Below are 24,133 nucleotides of genomic sequence, written 5' to 3'. Positions count from 1 at the left end.
GAGAAAGCTAGATTGAAAAAGCGGGTCGGCAAAGAGAAAGTTGTCAAACTTTCCCATAGATTTTACGGCCCTTTCAAAATTACAGATAAAGTCAATGATGTGACTTTCAGACTGGATTTGCCTTCTAACTGGCGCATCCACAATGCTTTTCATGTCAGTCTCCTCCGACCATATGTTGGACCTCCTCCAGTGGCGCCCGTACAAGAAGATCCTCCAGAAGTCGAAGAGACTGAGGAAATTCTTCAATCTGAACAGATAATACACCACTCAGAGAGACAACTCAAGTCGGGGAGTCTACATCGAAAGTATTTAGTCAAGTTCAAGAATTACACTCCTTTAGATGCAAAGTGGATGACTGAGTGCGATCTTAAGGACTACCCTGACATCTTGCACAGTTATGTTGACGCTCTACAGTTGAGGTCAACTGTTTAGAACCAAGAGGGATGTAACTAAGTCAGACTTTGTAAATAATGAATTTATTTACAAGAAAAGAATTATCTAATTAGTTGTGTGCACACCAGAATAGACCTAGCAGTTCTAAGGCCTCAGGTGAGCCTAAATGCGGGCTAGAACACCTCAGAGGGACCTTAGCAGAAATTACCCTGAAGCCCTAGTGATTGGGAAATCGGGTCTTCAGAAAGGGGTAAGCAGTAGCCTCAGATTTTAGGCTCAGGAAAAATACGCGCGTCAGTACAAGCACATGAATGAGATGGGGTCCTTAGAACAGTGACCCTAAGGCTAATAAAGCTAATAAAGCCTTAGGGTAAGTTTCGTGAAATTAAATTTAACGGTCCGTGCCCGGCGGGCGGCCGGACAAGTGTGAACAGGTAAAGGCGGTGCAGTGCCCGTGCGGCATTGCGCCGACAGACCTTTGGTGTTCTCATAAAAGAATCATTGGTAGCAGTTGTTAGTTAGTTGCACATTTTTTTAATTAATGAGCTAGAAGTTTTTAAAGTCAAAAGTTGAATGGTTTTTAAGTTTTTAAAGTAAGTGTGCCAAGTGGCACACTTACCAATGCAAACTAACTCTCTCTCACTCTCACTCTCACCCTCTCTCTCTTCCTAGCGCCCCCTCTCCCTGATGGCTATTTAGGAGCCCCCCCTCCCCCATTTTCAGGGCTGGCAGTGCACCTACCCCCCCCTAATGTGAGCGTGCTCTACGCGGTGGAGCCCTCCATTGAAGCTTGAGAGCAGCCCCTTGCGACATATGTGGTAGCCTTGTGCTCCCATTGTCAAGAACAAGGGATCTCACAGTTATAGACACCTTCTGGTGAAGTTTCATCGCGAGAAGCTGCCGTAGACGCTCTCTTAGCAGAGTGCGGCTGCTGAAATTCTCTGTTTTCAGCCCCTAATCACCTCGATTAGGGCTGTTTTCAGCAGATCAGCCATAAAAATTCTCTTCTCTCTCCTTATCCGAAGTCTACATCAAGTTTGGCGCGATTCCATCGCGAAGAAGACCTCTGTTTCGGCGTAGGGGTGTGCACAGATAAGAATTTCAGGTTATGTGCAGAAAATTACAGCAAGCATGTACGTGTGCATTTTGCTTATTTCTCTTTTGTGTTCGATGCATGAATGAATGAACATGAAGGCAACACATAACGGAAGATGGACTCTCCTCTGTGAGAGCTTCCGATGAGCTGTTTCGGAAGATAGACTCTCTTTTCGAGAGCTTCCAACCAGTCTCGCAGAAGAGGGGAAATCCCTCAAGCAGTAAGAAAGTGGAAACACTTTCTTAGTCAGTAGTCAGAACAGAACAGAAGAAAGAATAGAGGACGGGCGTATGCCCCGTTCCTGTGCTTGTAAAGATTCTCCCTTAGTAATAAAGATATTCTCTTTATAGGGGGGGACCAGCCCATCTTCTGGTCCCCAATAAAGTGTCAAGTTTTCTCGCTCCATCTAATTCTCTTGAGTATTTGAAGTGCAATTAAACGTCAGTTTATGCTTCCGTATTTTTGTGACACTAATGGATGGAGTGATGTACATAATCAACATTCTAGTCGCATCTTGCCTTGGTACATACTTTCTGAGAGCCATGGATGCCGGAAAGGCCGGTGAAAAGACCACTGCAGAGTTCATCTATAAACATATACGTCAAGCCATTCTTAAGGTGGGAAAGGAGAATGTGGTGCAGGTAAAGTCAATCCCCCCATCTCTTCTCCTTGTGTTTTTGTTCAATATTTGCTATTTCAAGAGGACCACCTCTTGAGACTTGTATATCTACGAATCTACATTAATTACAATGTACATTGTTTGGCTACTTGTAGGTTGTTTTAGATAATGCTAGCAATTGCAAGGCCATGGGTGAGATGGTAGAGAGTGATTTCCCTCGCATTGTGTGGACTCCATGTGCCGCCCATCGCCTCGACTTACTCATGGAGGATATAGGAAAATTGCCATGGGTTCAGTCTATTGTGTTTGAGGCAACGAGGATTACCACTTTTTTCTGCAAGAAGCACCAAGCTCTGGCCACCTTCAGGAGCCACAATACATTGGATATGGTGCGGTCCTCGAAGACCAGGTTTGCATACATGTACCTTGTTCTTCAGAGACGGTACAGGTTGAGGGACAGACTTTTGTAGACTGTTGTGGATCCAAAGTGGCGTCTAATGCACCATGCAAGACAGGAGCCTACCAAGGCCATTCAAAGGAAGGTTCTAGATGAAGCCTTTTGGATAGAGGTGCATAGCTTTGACGTTGCTCTGCAGCCACTCTTTGTTCTCTTACGTGTGACAGATATGGAGGGATCTACCGTTGGCCTAGTATTTCACCTTTTCATGCAGATGAGAGGACACATTGAGACGTGCAGGACGCTACCTCTGAAGCGGTAAGAATCATCAGGGTGCTTAACTTGCATACTTTTTTAGAATGATAGGCAATTTGCCAATGTCAGATTCAATGATTGTTCTTTTTGAACTTGCTGATGGAACTACATTTTGGCTATTGTAGATAGTTGATGGTAGTATATGCGTATCCCATTCATGGGTGGCGGCTATACTCCATCCCTTCTACAAGAAGCCCGAGCTTTTTGGAGACATGTCCTTGCTGACCCTTCGTTCGGAGTACCTCAATCTCATGTTCAGCGAGGATGAGCAGCTGGTCATAGATGGGGAGATGTCGAGCTTCATAAACAACTTGGGCCCTACTCTCATGAGGAGTGTTGCAGTGAGACCCGAGGCTACCAAGCTTCCCCTCAGTTGGTGGCAAAACTATGGAAGACAAGGTCTTCCACAGCTAGCTCTACATATTCTCTCTCAGGTATTCAAGTTGTAACATGTTCGTGAGTTGTGCCTAAAATGTTGACCTTGTGCACTTTTGTCCTCTAAAGATGTGCACCTCTTGTACATTGCACCTCTCAGGATGCTAGTGCTTGTGAGTGCAATTGGAGTGCATATTCCTTGGTGCACATGAAGATCAGGAACAAACCCAGCTAGAGAAGCTGGTGTACTACCGAGCGAACATGAGGCAAGTGTGCTCTTTCCATGCTTTGGGAAATCCCAAGCAGGTTTGAACTTTGTTCCATGCTACAGTCCACTAAAGGCTCGTAGATAGACTAGGTTGAATTACTTGAAGTATCTTTAAATTATGGAATTTTGTCAATGTTGGTGTAGGTGGATCCTATGGAGGTGAAGATGGTTCCAGACCCTGCAGTAAAGGAGATAGATACTCGTATCAGAGACAAGCAAGAGGAGGTACTGCGAGAGCTTCATAGAGAGGGTTGGAGAGTGTGGATAGGCGAGTCACGAGGCCACGCACTCGGGCCTTGAGCATCCCTCTCTAGCAGGAGGCTGCAGATCTTGACAGGGCACGGCAAGAGAGCATTCGGATTGGGAAGCTTGCAGTACGTAGGCCTTGCGTTTGAGTAAACCTTGTTGTTCGTCTCGTCCATACTTCAGAGCAAGGTGATCCACATGAGGATGATGCAGACACACGAGGGAACCCAGGATTTACAGGGCAAGAGTATGATGATGAGGGCAATGTCCTCAAAGAGGGAGAGATGTCCTCATCATCATCTTCATCGTCCTCTGATGATGATGATGACCTTTGAGTGTAGTGTTGAGTGTGCGGTTTGTAGTACTGACTAGTTATTAGAGTCAGGACTTCGAACTTCAGCCTTGGATTTTCATGATTCATTATGTATTTATTTTGGTGCTCTTAATTTTATGTGACCATGGCAGCAAACATCTGATACTATTTGGTTGTAGACATTGGTTAGCTAATCTCAGCTTTGTGTTTTCATTGTTTGGTTAGAGTCGTGGACTCCAGTTTTTGGCATTTGTAATGGTTTACTGTTGATTTGCTAGTCTTTATTTGAAGTCTTCGTGAATGCATATATAAATGTATGAAGTACTCTCAGTTTCATGCTTGTGACAAAAAGTACGGACTTTTACGTACCTGAAAACTCAATCCATTTTGTACTATGTAACTTACGAACATTACGTACCTAATTACTTTGGCGTGAAGAAGAAGAGGAGAGCTTCTTGAATTGTACCTTTACGAATCAATAATAAAGAAAATACCAAAAGGGGCGCCTGTCTTTGGGGCCAATGCCATCTAGGGGTGAAACTCGCCACTTGGCCTCTCGCGTGGATTCTCTCTCTTCCTCTTCTACCTTGGGAGTACTTGAGAGGTAAGTGAGTGGCAGCTTGCCATTGCATTTGAATCTTATCGAGTGGGAGATTCTCCAGACACTTTGTGTAATATGGATCCTGGGAGTACTTGAGCTTCCGATTAGCTCAAGTTTCAACCTACATTTGACACTAAGACTCCATCCAATCAAAGTCAATTGGCGGATCTGGGCCATACTCTACTCCCAATTCCTTGGAAAAAGGTCAAATCCTGCTAGAACCTCCGTTGGTCTCGATACTCATGTGAGTAGGTGAGACATTTTTCCTTGGAAAAAGGTCAAATCCTGCTAGAGCCTCCGTTGGTCTCGATACTCATGTGAGTAGGTGAGACATTTTTCTCCCTACCGGATTTACAACCAAAATCCTTGTGAGCTGTGGAACAAGGGTTCAAATCGTAGAAGAAGAAGCATATGAGCTTTGACACCACTGTAATAGACTTGGACACTCCAAATCGATCAACTGCAACACACGTGAGGTAACAGCAAACAACTCAATAAACTTGAGAAAAGAGAGAGAGAGAGAGAGAGAGAGAGAGAGAGAGAGAGAGAGAGAGAGAGAGAGAGAGAGAGAGAGAGAGAGAGAGAGAGAGAGAGAGAGAGAGAGAGAGAGAGAGAGAGAGAGAGAAAGAAGAAGAGAGTTTTAACGTCGTAGGAAACTATCCAAAGAGACCTTAAAGATCTAGCCGACGACGAGTTGAACTCAAGACCAGTTATTCAAGAGGGAAATGGCATAACCAATCTACCACACTTGGGTGATAGAAAGGTTATACCACTTTCCTCTTTTTATTAGCGCACGCGCACACACACACACACACACACACCCAAGAAGAAGAGAGTTTTAACATCGTAGGAAACTATCCCAAGAGACCTTAAAGATCTAGTCAACGAGGAGTTGAACTCAAGACCAGTTATTCAAGAGGGAAATGGCATAACCAATCTACCACACTTGGGTGCTAGAAAGGTTATACCACTTTCCTCTTTTTATTAGCACACTCACACACACACCCACACACACACACACACACACACCCGAGAAGAAGAGAGTTTTAACGTCGCAGGAAACTATCCTGAGAGAGAGAGAGAGAGAGAGAGAGAGAGAGAGAGAGAGAGAGAGAGAGAGAGAGAGAGAGAGAGAGAGAGAGAGAGAGAGAGAGAGACCGGCATGGTGGAGTTTTGAGCCAAGCTGCATTGGCCCCAAAGGCTGGCGCCCCTTCCGGTATTTCTTTATTTACTTTGCAAGAGTATAATGTCGGAGAGTCCTCTCTCTCGTAGAGCTCCCGAGCTAATCTACTCGAAGTGAGGCCCTAGGCACACTTATAAAGGCCCTTGGCCTTTCCAAAAGCAATTACATGAAAGCTACTAATTCGCCCCAAAAGCAAGCACTCAGAGGGCGGCCCGTATGCGCTGCCACATCGACAACATCTTCCGCAATTCGCGATGCAAAACGCGATTTTGGGTTCTACTTTATAACTAAAAGGATTTAGACCCCTAGCATCGTTCAGACGGGGAGGCGGCAGGCTTGCACCAAGCGTTTCTTCTGCCGGTCCTCGTCTGAATCCAGTCTAAGTCACAATCGTGACATTCGTCCCATTTAAAATAAATCCATGTGTTCAATGATAGGTTGCCACTTGTCAAAGAGCTCTTGGAGGAGGTTAGGGTATTGTTGCATTTCTTCATCTGCCGGTCAAGTAGAAATTTGACTCATCCGGTCCCATCCACTTAACAAGAAATTCTTCTTCTTGTTTCTTTCTGGCAAGCGTTAAGAATCTTCTCTAGCACTTCTAATAGACTCGGACATTCCAAGCCGAGAATCTATCACAACACAAGTGAGAAAATGCACATAATTGTGTAAAACTTACATATATATATATATATATATATATATATATATATATATATATATATATATATATATATATATATATATATATATATATATATATATATATATATAGATAGATAGATTCAACATTTTACGGCGAAGATCGCGCCCAGATGCAATGGCCCCAAAGACTTGCGTCCCTTCTCGGTATTATATATATATATATATATATATATATATATATATATATATATAGATAGATAGATTCAACATTTTACGGCGAAGATCGCGCCCAGATGCAATGGCCCCAAAGACTTGCGTCCCTTCTCGGTATTTTCCTTTATTATTAAGTCTTGCAAAGTATAATGTCCGAGGGTCCTCCTCTCAGTGATCCCAAGCTTGTTTCAGTAGGGAGGAGGCCCTAGGTACAGTTATAAAGGCCCTAGGCCAAACTCAAAGTTGTTACATAAAAAGCTTCAACTCTAAAAGCATCTTTGTCCAAAATCATGCGCCAGTAGGGGTGTCTGTACCCACTGCCTTGTTAGCACGCAGCCCCGGAAATCACGCCGTAATCCGCGGAAATCTGTACCTAGTGCCATGTCATCATCTCTACGCAAATTTTAAAGTTAGCTTTAAATTAAAGGGTTTTAGGCCCCTCTGCCGGGTTCCATAAGTTGGGAGGGTTAGGTTTTTAATCCCTAAGACCTCCGGGCCACCCGACAAGAACCTGTAAGTTGAAACAACTACTTCTGTTTCATTTTACTAGGGTTTCAGACCCCTTTGTCAAACTTTGTCCTATTAGGCCATGCCATGTCCACTTTGTGACATATCCCCCTCTTGAAAGAACATGGCTGTAACCATTGGTCTCATAGGTTATTTTGGCCATTTGAAGACGTTAATATAACATTTCATTTCATTTTCATCTCTCTCTCTCTCTCTCTCTCTCTCTCTCTCTCTCTCTCTCTCTCTCTCTCTCTCTCTCTCTCTCTCTCTCTCTCTCTCTCTCTCTCTCTAATTGTTTTGAAGTGCAAAAAGTTTGTTCGAGTCGGCTCTTATCAGTTGGCGCGTGGTGCTCTCCCTTTACAAAGAGATGGACGTATAACGTGCCACGTCATCAGCCAGCGCAAAACGCGGAAATACGTACAGCTTGCCACATCATCATGTCAGCGTGATTTTTGAAAATCTGCCACGTTATCTATTTTTGCGTGTGTGCAGGTCCTGCTTTATTTTAATCCTTTATGTCACTTGGGGCCCCATAGGACTGGGTACCCATAAGTTGGTAGGACTTCTTCTTCTGTTACTTGTTCTCTTAGGGTTTAGGTCCCTCGGCCAGCATCTGCAAGTTGGCTCCATTCTTTAGGGTTTTTACACGTCAGCAGTTTGTGACATCTCCCCTTCTTGAAAGAGAGTAATCGTCCGCGATTACAGCATATCTGCAAAAACAACTCAAGTTAGCTAAAAACTTTCCGAGGGACAATCAGTGTACTCTTTTTTTTAAGGAGTTAGCTTCTCCTTTCTGCTCTTTTGATCAAGGAGTTAGCTTCTCCTTTCGTCCAGATCGGAACTCTTGATATTCCGGCGTAGTAAAATTAGTCATCACTCCCAGACCGTACCGATCTTCCATGGGTGTCTTGATGCACTAAAATTACATACCCAGGCAATCTCATCCAATGAGGAATATTCAGTAATTGACACATCACAATGCAACACAAATGCTCACATATGCATGTTACAAGACACAACAAACAGTGCCACTGAGCACTCCCCCGAGACAAACAGTCTGCGGTGTGAAGCTACTCAACGACTACCTCGTCACCCCCCCGCAAATAACCTAAAAGGCCTGGGCCATGATCTCAGAAGACTGTACAACCAAATGCTCCCCAAACCGCAGTGTGTGTCTTTTGGAGGTTCAAGCATACAACCAAACGCTCCCCAGGCATCGGCCTGCGTCGTTCCGAGGTTCAAACAATACCAAAAGAGTATTTCTCACTTCTCCAGCCAGGAGTAAAAATCACCAATCAATGAAACCGGTACTAAAACCAGAGTCAAACATTTCAAATCGACACCAAGACAGGTTTAAAACAGATAGCATCCATTTCAAACAAAGTTCAAACAATACTTTCTCAAACAATGTTCAAAAGTATCTAACTAGAAAACAACTAGAGAAGTCATTCAGGGTTTTGTTCGGACAACCGAACTTTGAGGACAACGGGCTTGCCCTTCTGCATCACGGTGATGGTTCGGTTCCGGACCTAGAGAGCTGCATCATTCTTGTCGTGCCAGGGCATGCCCAAGAGAACGTCGCAATTGCCCAACTTCATAATGTGGAAATCGGATTTTCCATGATAATCTTGTATAGTCACTGGAAGTGCACCAATGAGCGGTACCACTTTGTGAGTTTGCCCCATGGCTAGCTCAATTTCAATTTCTCCACCCTCTGCATCACAATCAAAGTGCATCTTCTTCAAGAATTCTGGATGGATGAAGTTCTCTATAGCTCCGGGGTCAAAGAAAATAAGGGCTTTCAAGCCGTTGACTTTTCCATAAGCTCTGCATAATTCATTAAAACTCTCGAGGTGTATACCGTAAATATCGGGTACTAGTCCAATAGCAGGTCTAGCCTTCTTGGCCGGAGGTGGCCGCAGGGATCTGTCTGTCGTGGGAGCAGAAGGTTGCACTGAGGACGTCGAGGCTCGCTCTGGACATGTATTGAACGTATGCCCTGTTTGGAAACATTCGAAGCATTGGCCTTCTTGTAACAAGGCGTCTCGTTGACGTTGTGTCAGACGAGGCCGTTGAGATTGGTTTTCACGGGATTCCCGAGAATTTGTTCGTTGTTGCTGGGGGTTCTGGTTAGTGGGCGGAGGTTCTTCTGTGGTAAACTCCAACTTTTCTTTCATGAGCTTGTAGCTGACCGCGGCATGGCCCATAAGCTCTTGCATGGTAGAGACTTGCTTGGAGAGACAATATTCCTGCAATGGTGATGGTAGTCCAATGGTGTAGCGCTCGCACTAGTCCTCCAAGGGAATGAACTGAAAGAAGGACACCGGAAGGTACACGTCGAGAAACCTTTGGTTATAGTCGTCCATGGTTTCGGTGGCAAGCATTTTCAAGTTGCCCCACTCTGCCAAAATCCGGACTTTAAACATTGAAGTCATGTAACTACGTGCAAAAACTGTCTTGAAAGCTTACCAGGTCCTTGGAGCATGCGGTTGTGTCGCAATTGAACTCCACCATTGCATAGCGTTATCTGTAAGAAATCCTGCTGCTCGAGACATCTTGGATTCTTCTGTATAGTTCCCCAAAGCATAGATGTTGTCGAATTGCTGGAGGAACTGCAATGCTTTCTTGCGATCTTTCACCCCGGAAAAAGTGAAAAATTTGATTGTCGTGCCACCATCTTTGAAATCTTTGGGTTGGTTAGGCGCATGTCCCGGTTATGGATAATAAGGATATCCATATGGGCTCCAAACATTGTAGCCTGGTGGCGGTGGTGGTGGAGGTGGGGGCAATGGCGGTGGCAAAGGAGGTTGCATTGGGTCAGGGTCAGATGGCTGCACCATATTCCTGAAGACTCCCCCGATCGGAATAGATGGCTGAGAAGGTTGCCGGTTGGAAGCTCTAGTACTTTTAGGTGCCGGAGGAGGAGGTACCACCTGGGGCATAACATGTAGCTCAAAAATTGTTGAAAACTTTGCAGCATCGGAAGATTGTGCTGAGGATGCCGCAAAAGAATGTCGTGAAGCTCGTTGAGCAGAAACTGCAAATATTCTGCTGAATCCATGAATTCCAAGTCTTGGGTTCTTTATACCTTATGCCTTGTAAAACACAGCGATGAAGGCGGGAGCGTGTCGATGGGCGATGAAGTAAGGGTAGGAGTTGCTAGCAAGTCCGGGTTGGAGGGCAAAGATACCTCGAATAAAATTCCAATAGCTCTGTCTGTTCTTTTGTAGGATCGGTATGCTTTCAAAAAAGCACACGCCTGATGCTCTGATACCACTGTCACAAGATGGGCACCACGTGTCAATAGAAAAGTACAGACTGAACAGACTTTTAGCACTTCAGTAACAAGTGAACTGAAAGAGAGAGACGACACGCGACACGGAGTGGCAGAATTTCACCCCCAGAGAGTATTGGCGCCAAACCGTGGCGCCTCTTTCGGTATTTCTTTATATTGCATCAACACAGTACAAGCCGGTACTCCAGACTGTGCACCTTCTCCAGGAAGCATGCCAGAGAATGAGCCCTAATCACATATTTAAAGGCCCTTGGCCTGAAAAGCAATTACAGTAAAAAGCCTTTAAAACTCAAAAGCTTCTGGTCCAAAAAGCAATGCCAAAAGTTGCCAGCGTAATTTACGGAAATTCGTAAATTACGTAATTTTCGAAAATCTGCCACGTCATCTGTTTTTGCGTGTGTGCGGGTCCTGCTTTATTTTAATCCTTTATGTCACTTGGGGCCCCATCGAACGGGGTCCCCATAAGTTGGTAGGACTCTTCTTGTGTTACTTGTTCCCTTAGGGTTTAGGCCCCTCGACCAACATCTGCAAGTTGGCTCCATTCTTTAGGGTTTTGACACGTCATCAGTTTGTGACACTACTTAATGAAAAAGCAATTGTGGGGAGTAGTCAAGCCCACGATTACTGATCGTATCGAGTGATGGAGCACACATACAGACATGGGCTATGAGCACACTAAATCAAGCCAAGGACGAGCAAGCATTAGGAATCATAATCACTGCACTACATGACAAGTATGTACACTTTACTGATGATTGTGAAACCTCATTAGCTACATGGGAAGCACTATAAAAAAACTTTGGAGCTAGGAAAAAGAAAAGCAAAGTAAGCTTAAAGAAGAATCTATACATTAAAAAATGGAACATAACGAAGATATGGCAAACTTGGTCAATTGCCTTAAAAGCATGACCACACAACTAGCTTATGTAAACAGTGCAGTACCAGAGGAGGACAAAATTGCAGTTCTTATAGCAGCCTTACCGCCTAGCTTTGACCAGATAGTGACCATCGTTGAGGAGAAGGATCCAACACCAGATTTCTAAGATGTAATCAACTCCTTAATGTGAGAGGAAAAGAAGCAAGGGAGGAATGTCACTTCAGGGGGAGGAGCTTTTGCAGTTAGTTCAAGTAATAAAACTTGTTTCAAGTGTGGCAAAGAAGGGCACATAGCAAAGGATTGCCTAGCATCAAAGACTTGCAGCATTTGCAAGAAGAAGGGTCACCTTCCTTCCAAGTGTTTCAAAAAGGATAGAGGCAACATCAACAGAAATCCGAGGCCCAAATTCTATTTGGCAGAAGAAGACAAAGATGAAGATGAAGAAGAAGGCGATAATAGCCTTCTAGTCTACAAGGACATTCTCTAGCCTTTGTTTTGCCTTTCCCCTTTAATTGTATTTGTTTGGAGATAGCTTGGACTAGCTTGGTCTCGATTTTATGCATGTGCTTGAGGGGAGGTGTTGAGTGTCTGTTGGATTAGAGATAGTTAGTCTCCTGGATTGGAGATGTTCTTTTGCTCTTGGATTGGAGTGTGCCAGAGATGTCTGTTTCTTCAGTTTCTTCATAGTCCAAACCCCAAGGGGAGGGTTGTTGAGAATTGTGGGCTTTGTCCTATGTCGGTGTGTATCTTCTCTATCCTACTGGGATGCATAGGTGGCATAGAACCATGTCTTAGCATGTGGAAAAGGTACTCAAGGGTGTGGGTACCCATGGGGGTCATTACTAGAGGGTGTGGACTCACCTAGAGTTAGTTAATGGACCCCTAAAGTGCTTGAAAGGTCACCCACGAGTTTGTAAGTTGGATGGGCTGATTTGGAGCCTTTGTATGATGTCATCAAAATGATGCTAGATGAGATGCCTTGGCCAGCTTTATATAATGAGCCCTTTGTACACACTTTCAATTGAACCAATCAATCCAGTTTTTGCTTACACTCTACTCTATCTCCATTGCGTATTCAAGTGTTGTAATTAACTTTGTCATTGGCATGTTAACACCATGAATGCTAATCTCAACGATCCACCCTAACTCTACATTAATTGGCAATAATAAACATGAGGAGTATCAAGGGCGAGTTTCAGCCCCCATCAGCACCTGCAGATCCAGACAAGCCCAAGCGTTAGCATCAGCGTTTTGTACTAGATCTGCCTACTGCGTCAAATCAGCCTCAGCCCATCAGATCAGCCAGCGTTTCTGATTTTAGCCCATTCCCAACGTCATCATCAACACCCTTGACATCGGCATTAGCAGATCAGCCCATACCCTTGTCAATTTGCAGATCCCGAGTCAGCCACCCCAGCTCTTTGCATTTTCAGCCCTTAGCCTCATAGATCCAAGCATCTACTGCATGATCCCATGAGCATCTCAGCATGTAGGACCATCCCAACGTATCTACATTTGTGCAATCTAAAGCAAATACCTCTAGTGCCCCCTTGGAGTGGGGTTTGGGACCCCATCTAGTGTTAAGTCTTCTTTCTCTTTCTATCACTCATAGAAGTCTCTCTCATTGTATCTCTGTCTTCTCTCTATAGTCTTTGCACATCTCTCTCATGAACTGAAAGGAACCTTGTGTACGCATTGAGCACTCATCGTGAGTTAAAAATCACTTCCGCTGCACATTACACCAACATTTCCCAGAAATGAAAACATATCCCCCTTTTTTTGGGATACCATGTCTACTGGTTTCTCTTATGTATAAAGATGGTGATAACTCTTTCTCGAAAATCATGGCCTACGTTGTAGCCCTAGAAGCATAAGCTAGTTTTGCTTTTGCTTATATGCCAAGTGTGGCACACCCCAAGTAGAATGTAAACTCGATGTATCTGATTTTTCCTAAAGGTTGACATTGGCTTTCTCTCCTCTTCTACTCGTGTATATTGAGGTGTCTCATAGGCAGACTTTGGCCTTTACAAAACATTATTGAATCCCCCCTGGCTTCCATGGTCCCCTTCCCATTTTTATGGCATGATGTCTCTAGTGGAGTGTAACATTGAAAAAATAGCTGCTAGTAAGAAACACCTCAAGTGCACATGGCTAAGCAATTGAAAGCGTACAATGAAGCAAACTACAACAAAGGTGTCGTCAAAAATGCTAAAGCTAGGACTATATAGTTTACTAGTCTAAATCTTCACAGTACAATATTTTCATCAAAATTCTCTGAAGAGGTAAATGTTCTTCTTCTTTAGTCATGAGCTGGGATGGAGGCAGCTCATTCCTAATAGACTACAAATTTAACGTGCTGTTTAAAGACTCTGCAATGTAATCCACAATTGATGGTGGTGGCAATCTACCTAGAGTAGAGGGAATGTGTTTGGAAGGAGCCACTGAGCATGTGTACACCCTTATCACTCAAGGACCCTATGTCTTCCATTGTCTGCTGGGCGTTTTTTTTTCCCTCCCCTTTTTCTAGCCTTCCTATTTCTTCACATTGTGAAGTTTTTGACCAGGTTGATATTGTGTTAGCTCTTTCTATCTTCAATGGTGTATATACCCTATCAAAGACTCTCACCCACTGTATACACTTGGTCAATGTTATGCGCAAATGGAGCTGGAGGTTAGAATTTCTTGCGAATCACTACTTTACAGTGTTTCCCTCTTCTATGGCTTATATTCTGATTTTGCTCCAATGCTTTTGGGATGACTCATGTTTGGGCTTTTCTTTTATTCCAAGTGAAACTTTTAGAAGCTGCTATACTCGAAGTGGCTTAGTTTTTCTCCTATGCATTTTAGTTTAAGATGAAGAACCTCAAGGTTCTGACATAATTACGCATGGAGTCAATTTTTTTGAAGTGCCCAATGTATTTTTGGTGCAAATTTACCTGAAGAATCTGTCTAGCATTATTGTGAAATAGATAAAAGCATGCCATCGTGGAATTTGCAAACAAATTTTATCTGTTGGCTAGAATGGCAGGCAGTCATAGCTCATGAACTGGGCCATCTGAAGTGTGATCATGGAATATGGTTGACTTTTGCAAACATCCTTGCGCTCGGCGCATACTCGTTACCAGGTTCGTAAGCTCGACTCTTTGAAGGATGGAGTTTGAGACTATTTGGTTTCATGTTGATTGAGCTATTGTATGTAGGGCTTGGCGTTATTATTGCGCAAACATTGGAGGAACAGATTATGAGATGGTTAAGAGCAGCTGAACTCACCTGTGATCGTGCTGCTCTCCTTGTTACTCAAGACGCAAAGGTATTTGATCACCTTCTTCCTAGCAAAATGACAGCCTGCCATGATGAAAATGTCTTGAAGCCCATGTTCCGGTGTCTGTGCTATTGTAAGGAATTTAAGATTCAAATTCTACAATATCGGCTCATATTCGTAGTGTGAATGACCATATAGTTCAATTTTTGTACAATGTTTATGATTTTCATTCAGATTTGCTCTCTTGTTTTACTTTATGTTTCAGTCATTTTTTAGTCGTTTTCTATCAAAAAAATTTAAGTAGTCTTCTACTCGTTCTAGATTGCCTTTTTTTTTGGGGGGGTTTATTGCATAAGGATATATCCATGTTTTTTGCAAGTGTTTTAGTCCTGCTTTTAATTGATAAGGTCATATGTTTGTTACCTTTAAAGGTGTGTGCCTTTTGTAACTATGCCGATTTTAGCATTGCTGCATCAGCAAGATCTTACTGATAACTATGCTTCTTGTGGCCACAACATTTACATTTAAGCAATTAACTTGCTTGGGTTCCTTCGTTTTATTTGTATGTTTTATGAGCACTGTACCTTCACCTATTTTGGAGCATTCTGTAATAATTGAAGCTTTAATTGTTAAAAACATATTGTGCATTCACAATTTTACACTCACAATTTCTTGGTTTCAGGTTGTGGTGTCTGTACTCATGAAACTATCTGGTGGAAGCCCATCCTTGGCAAAGCAGCTCAATGTTGATGCATTTCTTAAACAAGCTCATTCATATGACAAGGCATCATCAAGCCCTTTAGGATGGTATCTGAGGTAATTTTAGTCTCAACTTCTGTGCATCTTTAGAAGATCAAGGTCCAGTTCTATGGCTAAAACTAAGGAGTGACCCCTTCTATAGACTCTAGTCAAAATCCACATTAAGAAGGCGTTCTAATTGCACAAGGCCTAATGCTTGTGTCCCCCACTTGACTGTGTTAAGCTATAATTTTCTTGCTTCCAAAGAGAACTCCCTGAATCCTACGTCACCACCTGTTGCTGCCTCCCTCTGGGCGATGTATTTTTAGTTTGTGGCCTATACAGGCTTTGTTTTTTGCAAAGCAAGGTCCTTCAATCTAGCAAAGAATTTATGCGAAGGCTAGAAGCATTTCTAGCTCAGCCTGGACAAAGAAGTATGGTGCACCTCGTTTGAAGATCTGGAAGGCTTTTGACTTAATGATACAAGCGCGACTTCAGAGGCTCGCTGGTTAGGCAGTATTTCCCATTGCCACTTATGCACTGAGTACACAGACATTTTATAATATATGAGACTTTGACCGAGGATCGAGATCTTACTGTGAAACTAACAAAATCATGATTAGTACCACCCTTAAAGTAAATGATCTAGTGGGCCTTTCTTAATTTTTATGGGAAAGCTCATTGTGCTTGTATCATGGTGTTTTTATCTTGGGAATCTTTGTAGTGGTTCCGTCTTCTGCGTGAGAGAAGCAGCTGAGGCTAATACGAGGATAGAGGCAGCATTTGGGATGCCAGAGGGGATGTTTTCACAGGTGCAATCTGTCAAATGTGGCAGCAGAAGATGCAATGAAGACAAGAACTGGCTCGTGATTCGGTGGACGCCTTGACTCCCATCTAGAACACCTGCAACGCCAAACACATGAACAAGGCACACCTATGGAGAAGAGAGATCACTGAGGTAGAATGAGACAGGACATCTGAGAATGAGAGCGAGAGAAAGAGAGTGAGATCTGGGAAAGGCTCTCCATGCTGATAACAATCTGCTCTTACAAGTGACCAAGGGTGGTCCGGCATAGAACTGACATGCCAACTGGATAGACCCGAGGTACACACAACTGCGACTGCTACCAACACTTCCAACTGCTCTTGCACACGAGACCATTGACATGGTCTCCACATGGGCTGGAAACCCCAACACAGATCCACCGCCTAGCATCAAGGAAGAATTGGAGAGAGAGAGAGAGAGAGAGAGAGAGAGAGAGAGAGAAAGAGAGAGAGAGACGCCTCAAGGCTACCGGTATGGCTGCCCTCCAGTGACGGTGGAAATCTTTGCTTTCCTAGGCCTACACCATCAGAAAGGTACTCTGCCTATGGCTGTAATGCCCATTGAATGGGATGCCCTCAGGGGATGAATTGGAGGGGAATCTGCTGTCCACTTCCCCTATGGAAGGAGTGCCTGCTGCCCTCTGCATAGGCCAAAAATGCCAGAGCTGCCAGCCAAAAACGCTGGCATGGCTGGCTGCGGGTTTGCCCCAAAACACAGGCATGGGAGGCTGTCCAAAAACGCTGGTCTGCCCCCCTCCTTTCCACCGGCTGTGGCCTCAGAGGGCTGAACTGCAATGCCTGAGAGTACCTTCTCCTGCTCTCTTATGTAAGTCAGAACCAGCCTGCCCGACCCACATGCTCAGCCCCACACTCTGCATAAATCCCATAAGTGAGAAAAATAGCAGTAAGGAGCCTACTAGCAACTAGGGCTCTGGGAGCACAGTCGAATCCAAGGGGGAGAGGTACCCTATGGCAAAAGGAACCTACATGGCTATGGTATTGAGCCAAAACCTTGAGCTAAACATGACCTCGCAACAGCCCTCACTCCCTAATACCCGTCCTTGGGAGAAATTGAGACCGGGAGCAATGTACCGATGGCTTGTTGGTTATTTACATGTCACAAATCAGCCCTAAGAGTGAAGCACATAACACAAAACAGCCCTAAGAGTGGGGTGCCCTCTTTTTATAAGCCAAGGGATTGGATAATTGAAAAGCCAAAGTTGAAATAAATGAAAAGCCAAATGTCGGACAATTGAAAAGCCAAGGGTCAGGGGCATCCAAAAGGCTAAGCTAGTACCTATATAAAGACCTCTTGGGGACATTTGTAACTATCATTGTTTTTTGGGCATTCTCTCTCTTTGAGCATTTGTGAAGACAACCATGGCTTTGAGCTTTCTTGAAGACAATGAAGGGTCGAGCACTTGTGAAGATCAAGCCACTTGTGACAACAACTTGTATTGGCCTCCGCCTTCGTGTGTCCCTTGTGTTTGGTCTCTCTCTCTCTCTCTCTCTCTCTCTCTCTCTCTCTCTCTCTCTCTCTCTCTCTCTCTCTCTCTCTCTCTCTCTCTCTCTCTCTCTCTCTCTCTATGTGTGTGTCAGAAATTGAAGCGTCTGCTATTGCGACTCGCCATCTGTTCTTAACGTTCAGAAAGGTTTTAGTGGTATTAGAGTTCAGACGATTGTTCTTCTACGAACAATCTAAATCTTTCCAGTGTAGTATAACTCTCCTTAAAGTGAAGAGGAGAACAACAATGAAGTAGAGCTCAAGAAGGACACCAAAGAGAAGGGTCTTGTAGAGGATGTTTCTTGAGGCGGATAATGTTTTCTCATGCAACCGTCTCTTGTTGCTACTAGGGATCCAAAGCTTTCAAAGTTCATTTCGGCAAAGGATCTTGATAGTGGTAAAGTAGTGGATGGCATACAGTGGTAAAGCAGTGGATGGCAAACAATCCACAACTTTTGGCAAGGGCAACTTAAGAAAGGTTGGCTATAGCAAAACAAGAAAGGTAGAAGGCCCTACTCAACATGTAGTAAAAGAGATTTATGGGGAGACAATCCGTTTTCCTTGAAGCAGTTGATGATTTGTGTTCATCTCAGGAAAGGTGAGGTTTCTATGATACTTATTATAGAAATCATGAAGACAAAGCAAGTGATTCTTTTGCTAGATATGAGGAATTCGAGTGACTTGATTTTGGACATGCTTATGGACAAATATCTTCTATTGGAGGGTGCCTATAACAACATGGTCCATACATGGACAAGGAAGGCCCCATTTAAGATTGTTGATTTACTCTCTCATCTTGATTGATGTCTTTTTATTTGATTGAGTATGATTGGATGAAATTATTGCAGCATCCTATCTTGATGATGTACTAATTCATTAGAGACATCCGTGGAGTTTGAGTTAGAATTGGACGTGATGATTAGTATGGATACATCTAGTGCATCAAAAGTTCCAATGTGGATGAGATAAACTGGGTATGTGGTTTTAGTGCATCAAGGCCTCCATCAAAGATCGGTCGGATCTGGATGTGATGGCTAATATTGCTACTCGAGGATATCGAAAGTTGTGACGATGATGAGATGGTTGAATAGAAAATTTGATTCTATTGCATATGGAGCATTTGAGAGCTGGAGATTGAACTGGATAATTTCCTTGGTTAGTATGAAGGTTAGGATGATGTGCTGCCAATAATCTGTGCCGCATGACATTAGCAGAGCAGAGATGGCACCTGCATTACTGGCAGTAGAGGTGGGACACACATTCTTGATGCTGCACACATTTACATGGCCTTTGGGTCTTTTAATTGCTGCATCAGGTGCTTGTCTTCATGAATGAAAAAGAAACGTCAACCCTGCCTTAGTCAAGCAAAACTTACTGTAATGTATTAAGTAGCTCTAAGGAAAGGTTTGGTAAAGAGGCTATTTTTATTTGTTGTTCAGAAAATTGAATGATTATGTCTGTCGAAGTTGTTGGTCAATGTCTCAAAGAGTTTGTAGCTGAGATCTCAATGTAAAATGGTCTTCTTGTTTATAGAAATGCTCAGACACGGCAACTGTCTCATCCACTTCCTGTCCTTAGAGCCCGTGAAATCGACAGCTGGGCCAAAAGCACAGAATATCAGAACTTGATAAGTCGTGCCACAAAGTTGAGCGCTCAAAAGGTAGTAAGCAAGTGATTTTTAGTGGCTACAAAAAGGACCATTTGTATCATTGTAAGCTAAACACAATCATATTGTATTGATGAATTGTAAAATGTATAGAGTATTCATAGTTACGTTAGTGCTGGCCGAGCATCTCGAGGGGAATAGAACAGCCAAATTAGGAGTACTTGTGGTGGTCTCATGGAGGATGTAAGGTGCATTGTAAATTAAGCAATTAAGATCTCTCTCTCTCTCTCTGGATGTGGTGTCAGCCCTTATCAATTTGATTTTAAGGGGTCCTATGTGGATGTTATCAATTTAATTGTATGTCCTTGGAAGCTCATATATATTGCTTTAAGATGAAGCTTGTATTGTTGTTTGGAGTTTGAATTCATGTGATTTTGGGTTTCTAAAGAGTAAATTACTTCGAAGTTTGAGAGGTGCGGTCAGAACAGTGACTGAAATGATTGAAGTAAATTTCTTGCATGGGACTTTGACATCGATACAAAAGTGCAAGCTCTTTTATTTTAGATGAGAGTGTATTACTTAGTGTGCTATGGAAAGATAAGATAGGCCTAGAGTGATGGGCATATATTCAATGCACGGGAAAAAAAACCGCCTAGTGAGGGAAAAATGCCCCGACGGTCCTAAGTGTGTTCACACACATCACTACCACATGTATTTGGTAACAAACAAGAGTAGCCTTGATTATCTCTTTGCATGCCATGAAAAGTTTAGGACGTGTGGATGAGTTGCTACCACCTCGACGTTTCCTTGGCAGAATGGTTCGAGTGCTTGCATCATTTGTTAGCGGCCTTATAATTGCCATACTTTTAGTTATCTACATGCATTCTTTGGAAGCTTAAGCCTCATCATTTATTGTAGGCCAAGTGGGTTCTTTAAAGAGGCTCAACTTTATCCTATCTATGAAAATTGATATTGGTGTGTTATGGAGTTGGCATTCTTTCTACAATATGTAGAAAGTAATGTGAACATCAGAAGACAAGTAGGGAAGAGGAGCATGGACATTCTCAAAATACTTAACACTTCAGGATAAGCAAAATCTTTGTAAATTTAATGTTATGACATGGTTAACATTTTTCTACTGATGGAGCATTTCAGGTACAATAATTTTTCTTTTTCTCATTAACAAGTATAAAAATCTGAGCATTCTACTTGGATCTTTAAAAACAAAAAAAAACTAATAATACCAAAATTTGATCATGCCGTAGGGAGAAATTCCAAAACATTGCATAGGATCTTACTTCAAGAATATACAACATGGTGAAGGAAGATCTTGAAGCATACCGTTTGTGAGTTGTTTCATAGCTGTAATGTTGCATCTTGCAACCGCATACCAAGGAAACATTGAGGTGACTTCTAGAAGCAACCTGATGTAGATTTTGCCTAAGATAGGGACTTCTATTGTTATGTTAGTTGGAATACATCAAAAGAGTCTTGAGTGCATGGGGTAAAATGCATGATGAAAAGACAATCTTGCTTGCTAGCGTTTAAGAATTGAAACCCAATTTTCAGTGTTTGCTATGTGGCTTATTGTCTCTAAATTATGGTGAACACATTCCAAATCACGTTGCCTTTGTCTAAGCCTTTTTTGACATTGAACATAAATGCAAAACTTTATTGTTCAACCCCAGGTGATCAGTCCACACTTCCAATCTGATGATGGAGATCTTACCTAGAGAGAGATAAATAGATTTTGATAGATTTTATTATCGTCCTCGGAGGTCAAATATGACCTATGGGACCAAAGTTACATGTGATATAGTATGTGTATGGCTGATGAGTGACTCTCGATGCTCCAAAATTGTAGTGATGAGAGTCGCAATGGAGAGCCCACACTTTGGCTGGGAGAGGAAAGTGTGTAGGTCTAAGTTATGGCTGGAAATGTGAGAGAAGCAAGTTCGGATGTGATCAAAAGCTAAGCACTCTAGTAGTGTGTGGTACTCAGACTCTCGAACTTGCAGTGAGCATAATGTGCACAATCGATTTGACTCTTCTCCATTGCCCCAACGCCCTATCTCGCATCGAAGGAAATGGGAGCTAAGCTGAATTGCTGCGATAGTGCGTATCGCGGACAAGGGAATAGGCTTAAGCATGTAAGTGTGAGTACGGTTTCCTCTCTCAGCGAAGAACATGGTTTTGTAGTTGGGGGCAATATAGGTGGTGTAATGTATGAAGCGTGACCCACCGGATTTCTCCCAAGCCGTAATACATTGGCATTGTAGAAAAGCTTCATTCACTTGAGAGTCAATTGAAGCATCATGTAGCAAGTGTAATGCATCCCATCTCCCAAACCACTTCTTTATGTCTTGCATCCATCCCGTGCTCAAGATCTTGCTTTTATGCGTCTTTTGAACTTTTTTGCTTGCTTCCCATGCAATTGTAGGAAGTCGATGTGAGGGGTTTTGACGCATCTTTATCATGTACTCCACAACCCTTTCCATGCCCATAACCTCAATTGGAAGAGATCTCGACTCAAGAAGTAGGAGCATATATGGTGTTTGTGTCTTAACTTGGAGAAAGTTTGTAAGAAAACGCTTTTGGACATTCTCAAACTCTTTCCAAGTAGACTTTGAGATGCTCCCGCCCCACACTTCAACTCCATAAAGAAGAACCGGTGTCACCAATGCATCAAAAAGATACTTCTTGAGAACCCAACACTTGATGTTTCCCGCATTACACATGTTCTCAAATGCATAATATGCTCTCTTTCCCGCTTTCAAACGACGCATAGCACATTCATGCCACTTGTGATTGGATGGAACCTCAAGGCCAAGGTACTTAAAGCTCTCAACAACTTCAAGTGTCTCGTTGTTGTACACAATGCATGGCTTCTCCTTATGGTTGGTTTTCACAAGCATAACCTTTGTTTTGGATTCATTTACAATCAGCCCACTATGCAAGCAAAAGTTCTCAAGGACAACCATAAGTTTTTGTGCATCTTCTAAAGTGTGTGCTAGAAGCACTACATTATCCGCATACAACAAAAGCATGATTACCGCATTGCAAATATTGACCTCTTCAATGCCTTCTTCTTGCATAAAGTCAAGTACCATTTGTTCCAATTGATCGATGCATAGACCAAAGAGAGTTGGTGACAATGGACATCCTTGTTTAACCCCAATAGTGCTTACAAAAATTTCTGAAATTTCTCTTCCCATGCGCAATTGACAAATCACCTTCTCATAGATTCGAGAAACCGCAAGCATAAACTCACTTGGCACTTGGAGTTCTTCCATCCTTCTCCACAAATTGTTACGTGGAATCATATCAAAGGCTTTCTTAAAGTCCACAAAACAACAATACAATCGCTTGCCTTTCAACCGACTTTCCTCCATGAGAACACGAAGAGTGACAAGATGATCAATGGTGCTATGGCATCGACGAAAACCCGCTTGTCCCTTTGCACGCTTGTCATTCTCTTCAACCCAATCACTCAATTTCATCTCCATTATGCACCCAAACAACTTTGCCATAAGAGACCCAATCATTATAGTCCGGTAGTTGCTTACATTCTTTACATCCCCTCCTTTATGCAAAGGCTTAACCCAATTAGTACTCCAATCGTAAGGCATACCATGTTGAAGTGCAAGGTTGAACATATCACACATCCACTCATGGGTAAAATCTCCCGTCCATTTGATCATCTCCGGCTTGATACCTTGAAGATCTCCCGCTTTGCGAGTGGCCAACTTTTCAAGCCCACCGCATACATCCTCAATAGTAAAAAAAGACGGCATACATGGGAGTGAACCATAAAATGGCATTTTTTCAGTATTTTCTTGCTCATATAATTGCCTACAATGTGTGTACATATCCACTAGACTCAAGTTACCAAAATTCTCAACCCGCTTGCCTCTCAAGTTTTTCCAAAATCTTCCACATGCATGTGCCTTTTCTTGGACTTGAAATTCTTGTTGCTTTACTTCCCATCTTCTTCTCTTCTTTTGAATCAATGCCTTGTATGTATGCAAATGACTTTGATAGTTGTCTTTGTCCATAGTTCCATCAAGCTTTATCAAGGACTTTCGAGCATCTTGACATTCTTTATCAAACCACCTTTTGCGTGATCTATCTTTGTTGATACCATGGAGATGCTTTATGGCAAAGCATTCTTCCGCACAAGAACAAATAGCTTTCTTGAAAGCTTCCCATTTAGTTTCCAATGGTGCATCACATTGAAGCTTTGTCATCCATAATTTTTGCTCAACCATTTCAATGTACCTTGGTACCCGTTTGAAATCCATACATAGTGATAACTTCTCTTTCCTTTGGCTGAGATTATCATGCTTAGTTGCTTCTCCACATGAAAGGTCAATACATAAGGTGCGATGGTCGGATTCCGGAGTCCATTGACCAAACATAAAACTCTTTATGCGATACATGATGGCTTCAGAGAGTAGCCTATAGTCAATCACACTATCCCCATTATGTCTTCTACATGTAAATCCATTGGTTCCACTCCACAAAGATACACCATTGGCAATGAGCATACCCGTGCTATTACACATGTGTAAAAGTAACTTTCCATAGTGATCCGGCTCTTTCTCATCCATTGAAGTACGATCATACAAGTGAACTTCCTCCAACTCCCTTGAAATGTATGGCATATCAAATTGTTGAGTATCGTGTTGCAATGTTTTTGTGCGAGCTTTCATATCCCCAAATACAATAACATCACCTTCACCTTTGAAATAAGCAATGTCCTCTTCCAAATCAGAAAATGGTTGATCTCTATCCATGCAAGCATAAAAGGGAGAATCATGATGAGGAATGTAGCAACCGGCTACAAAAATAGGTGCTC

The 24,133-nt window shown here is 42.8% G+C and overlaps 1 protein-coding gene and 1 long non-coding RNA gene across 3 annotated transcripts in view; both read left to right on the top strand.

Annotated features, from left to right (window-relative positions):
* Positions 1-19,683, top strand: part of LOC147458933 (Peptidase family M48 family protein) — a 97,611-nt gene extending 77,928 nt beyond the window's left edge. Inside the window, exons 6-9 of one of the 2 annotated variants that reach the window (XM_086510356.1) lie at positions 14,369-14,465; positions 14,541-14,650; positions 15,285-15,418; positions 19,203-19,683. In XM_086510356.1, the coding sequence (XP_086366482.1) occupies positions 14,369-14,465; positions 14,541-14,650; positions 15,285-15,418; positions 19,203-19,344 (483 nt within the window). In that variant the 3' untranslated portion in view covers positions 19,345-19,683. Of the gene's footprint in view, positions 1-14,368; positions 14,466-14,540; positions 14,651-15,284; positions 15,419-18,019; positions 18,599-19,202 lie in introns of those variants that run through there. The other variant, XM_086510357.1, reaches the window with a different exon arrangement.
* On the top strand, positions 1,592-4,840 carry LOC147458934 (uncharacterized). The gene is made up of 3 exons (XR_015187715.1): positions 1,592-2,823; positions 2,946-3,254; positions 3,356-4,840. It is a non-coding gene; the product is annotated as an uncharacterized LOC147458934 (long non-coding RNA).
* Positions 19,684-24,133: the final 4,450 nt, after the last annotated feature.

Source organism: Adiantum capillus-veneris, chromosome 4 (genome assembly GCF_014529385.1).
Source record: "Adiantum capillus-veneris isolate H3 chromosome 4, ASM1452938v2, whole genome shotgun sequence".
NCBI lineage: Eukaryota > Viridiplantae > Streptophyta > Polypodiopsida > Polypodiales > Pteridaceae > Adiantum > Adiantum capillus-veneris.
This window is presented reverse-complemented; position numbering and strand designations above follow the sequence as displayed.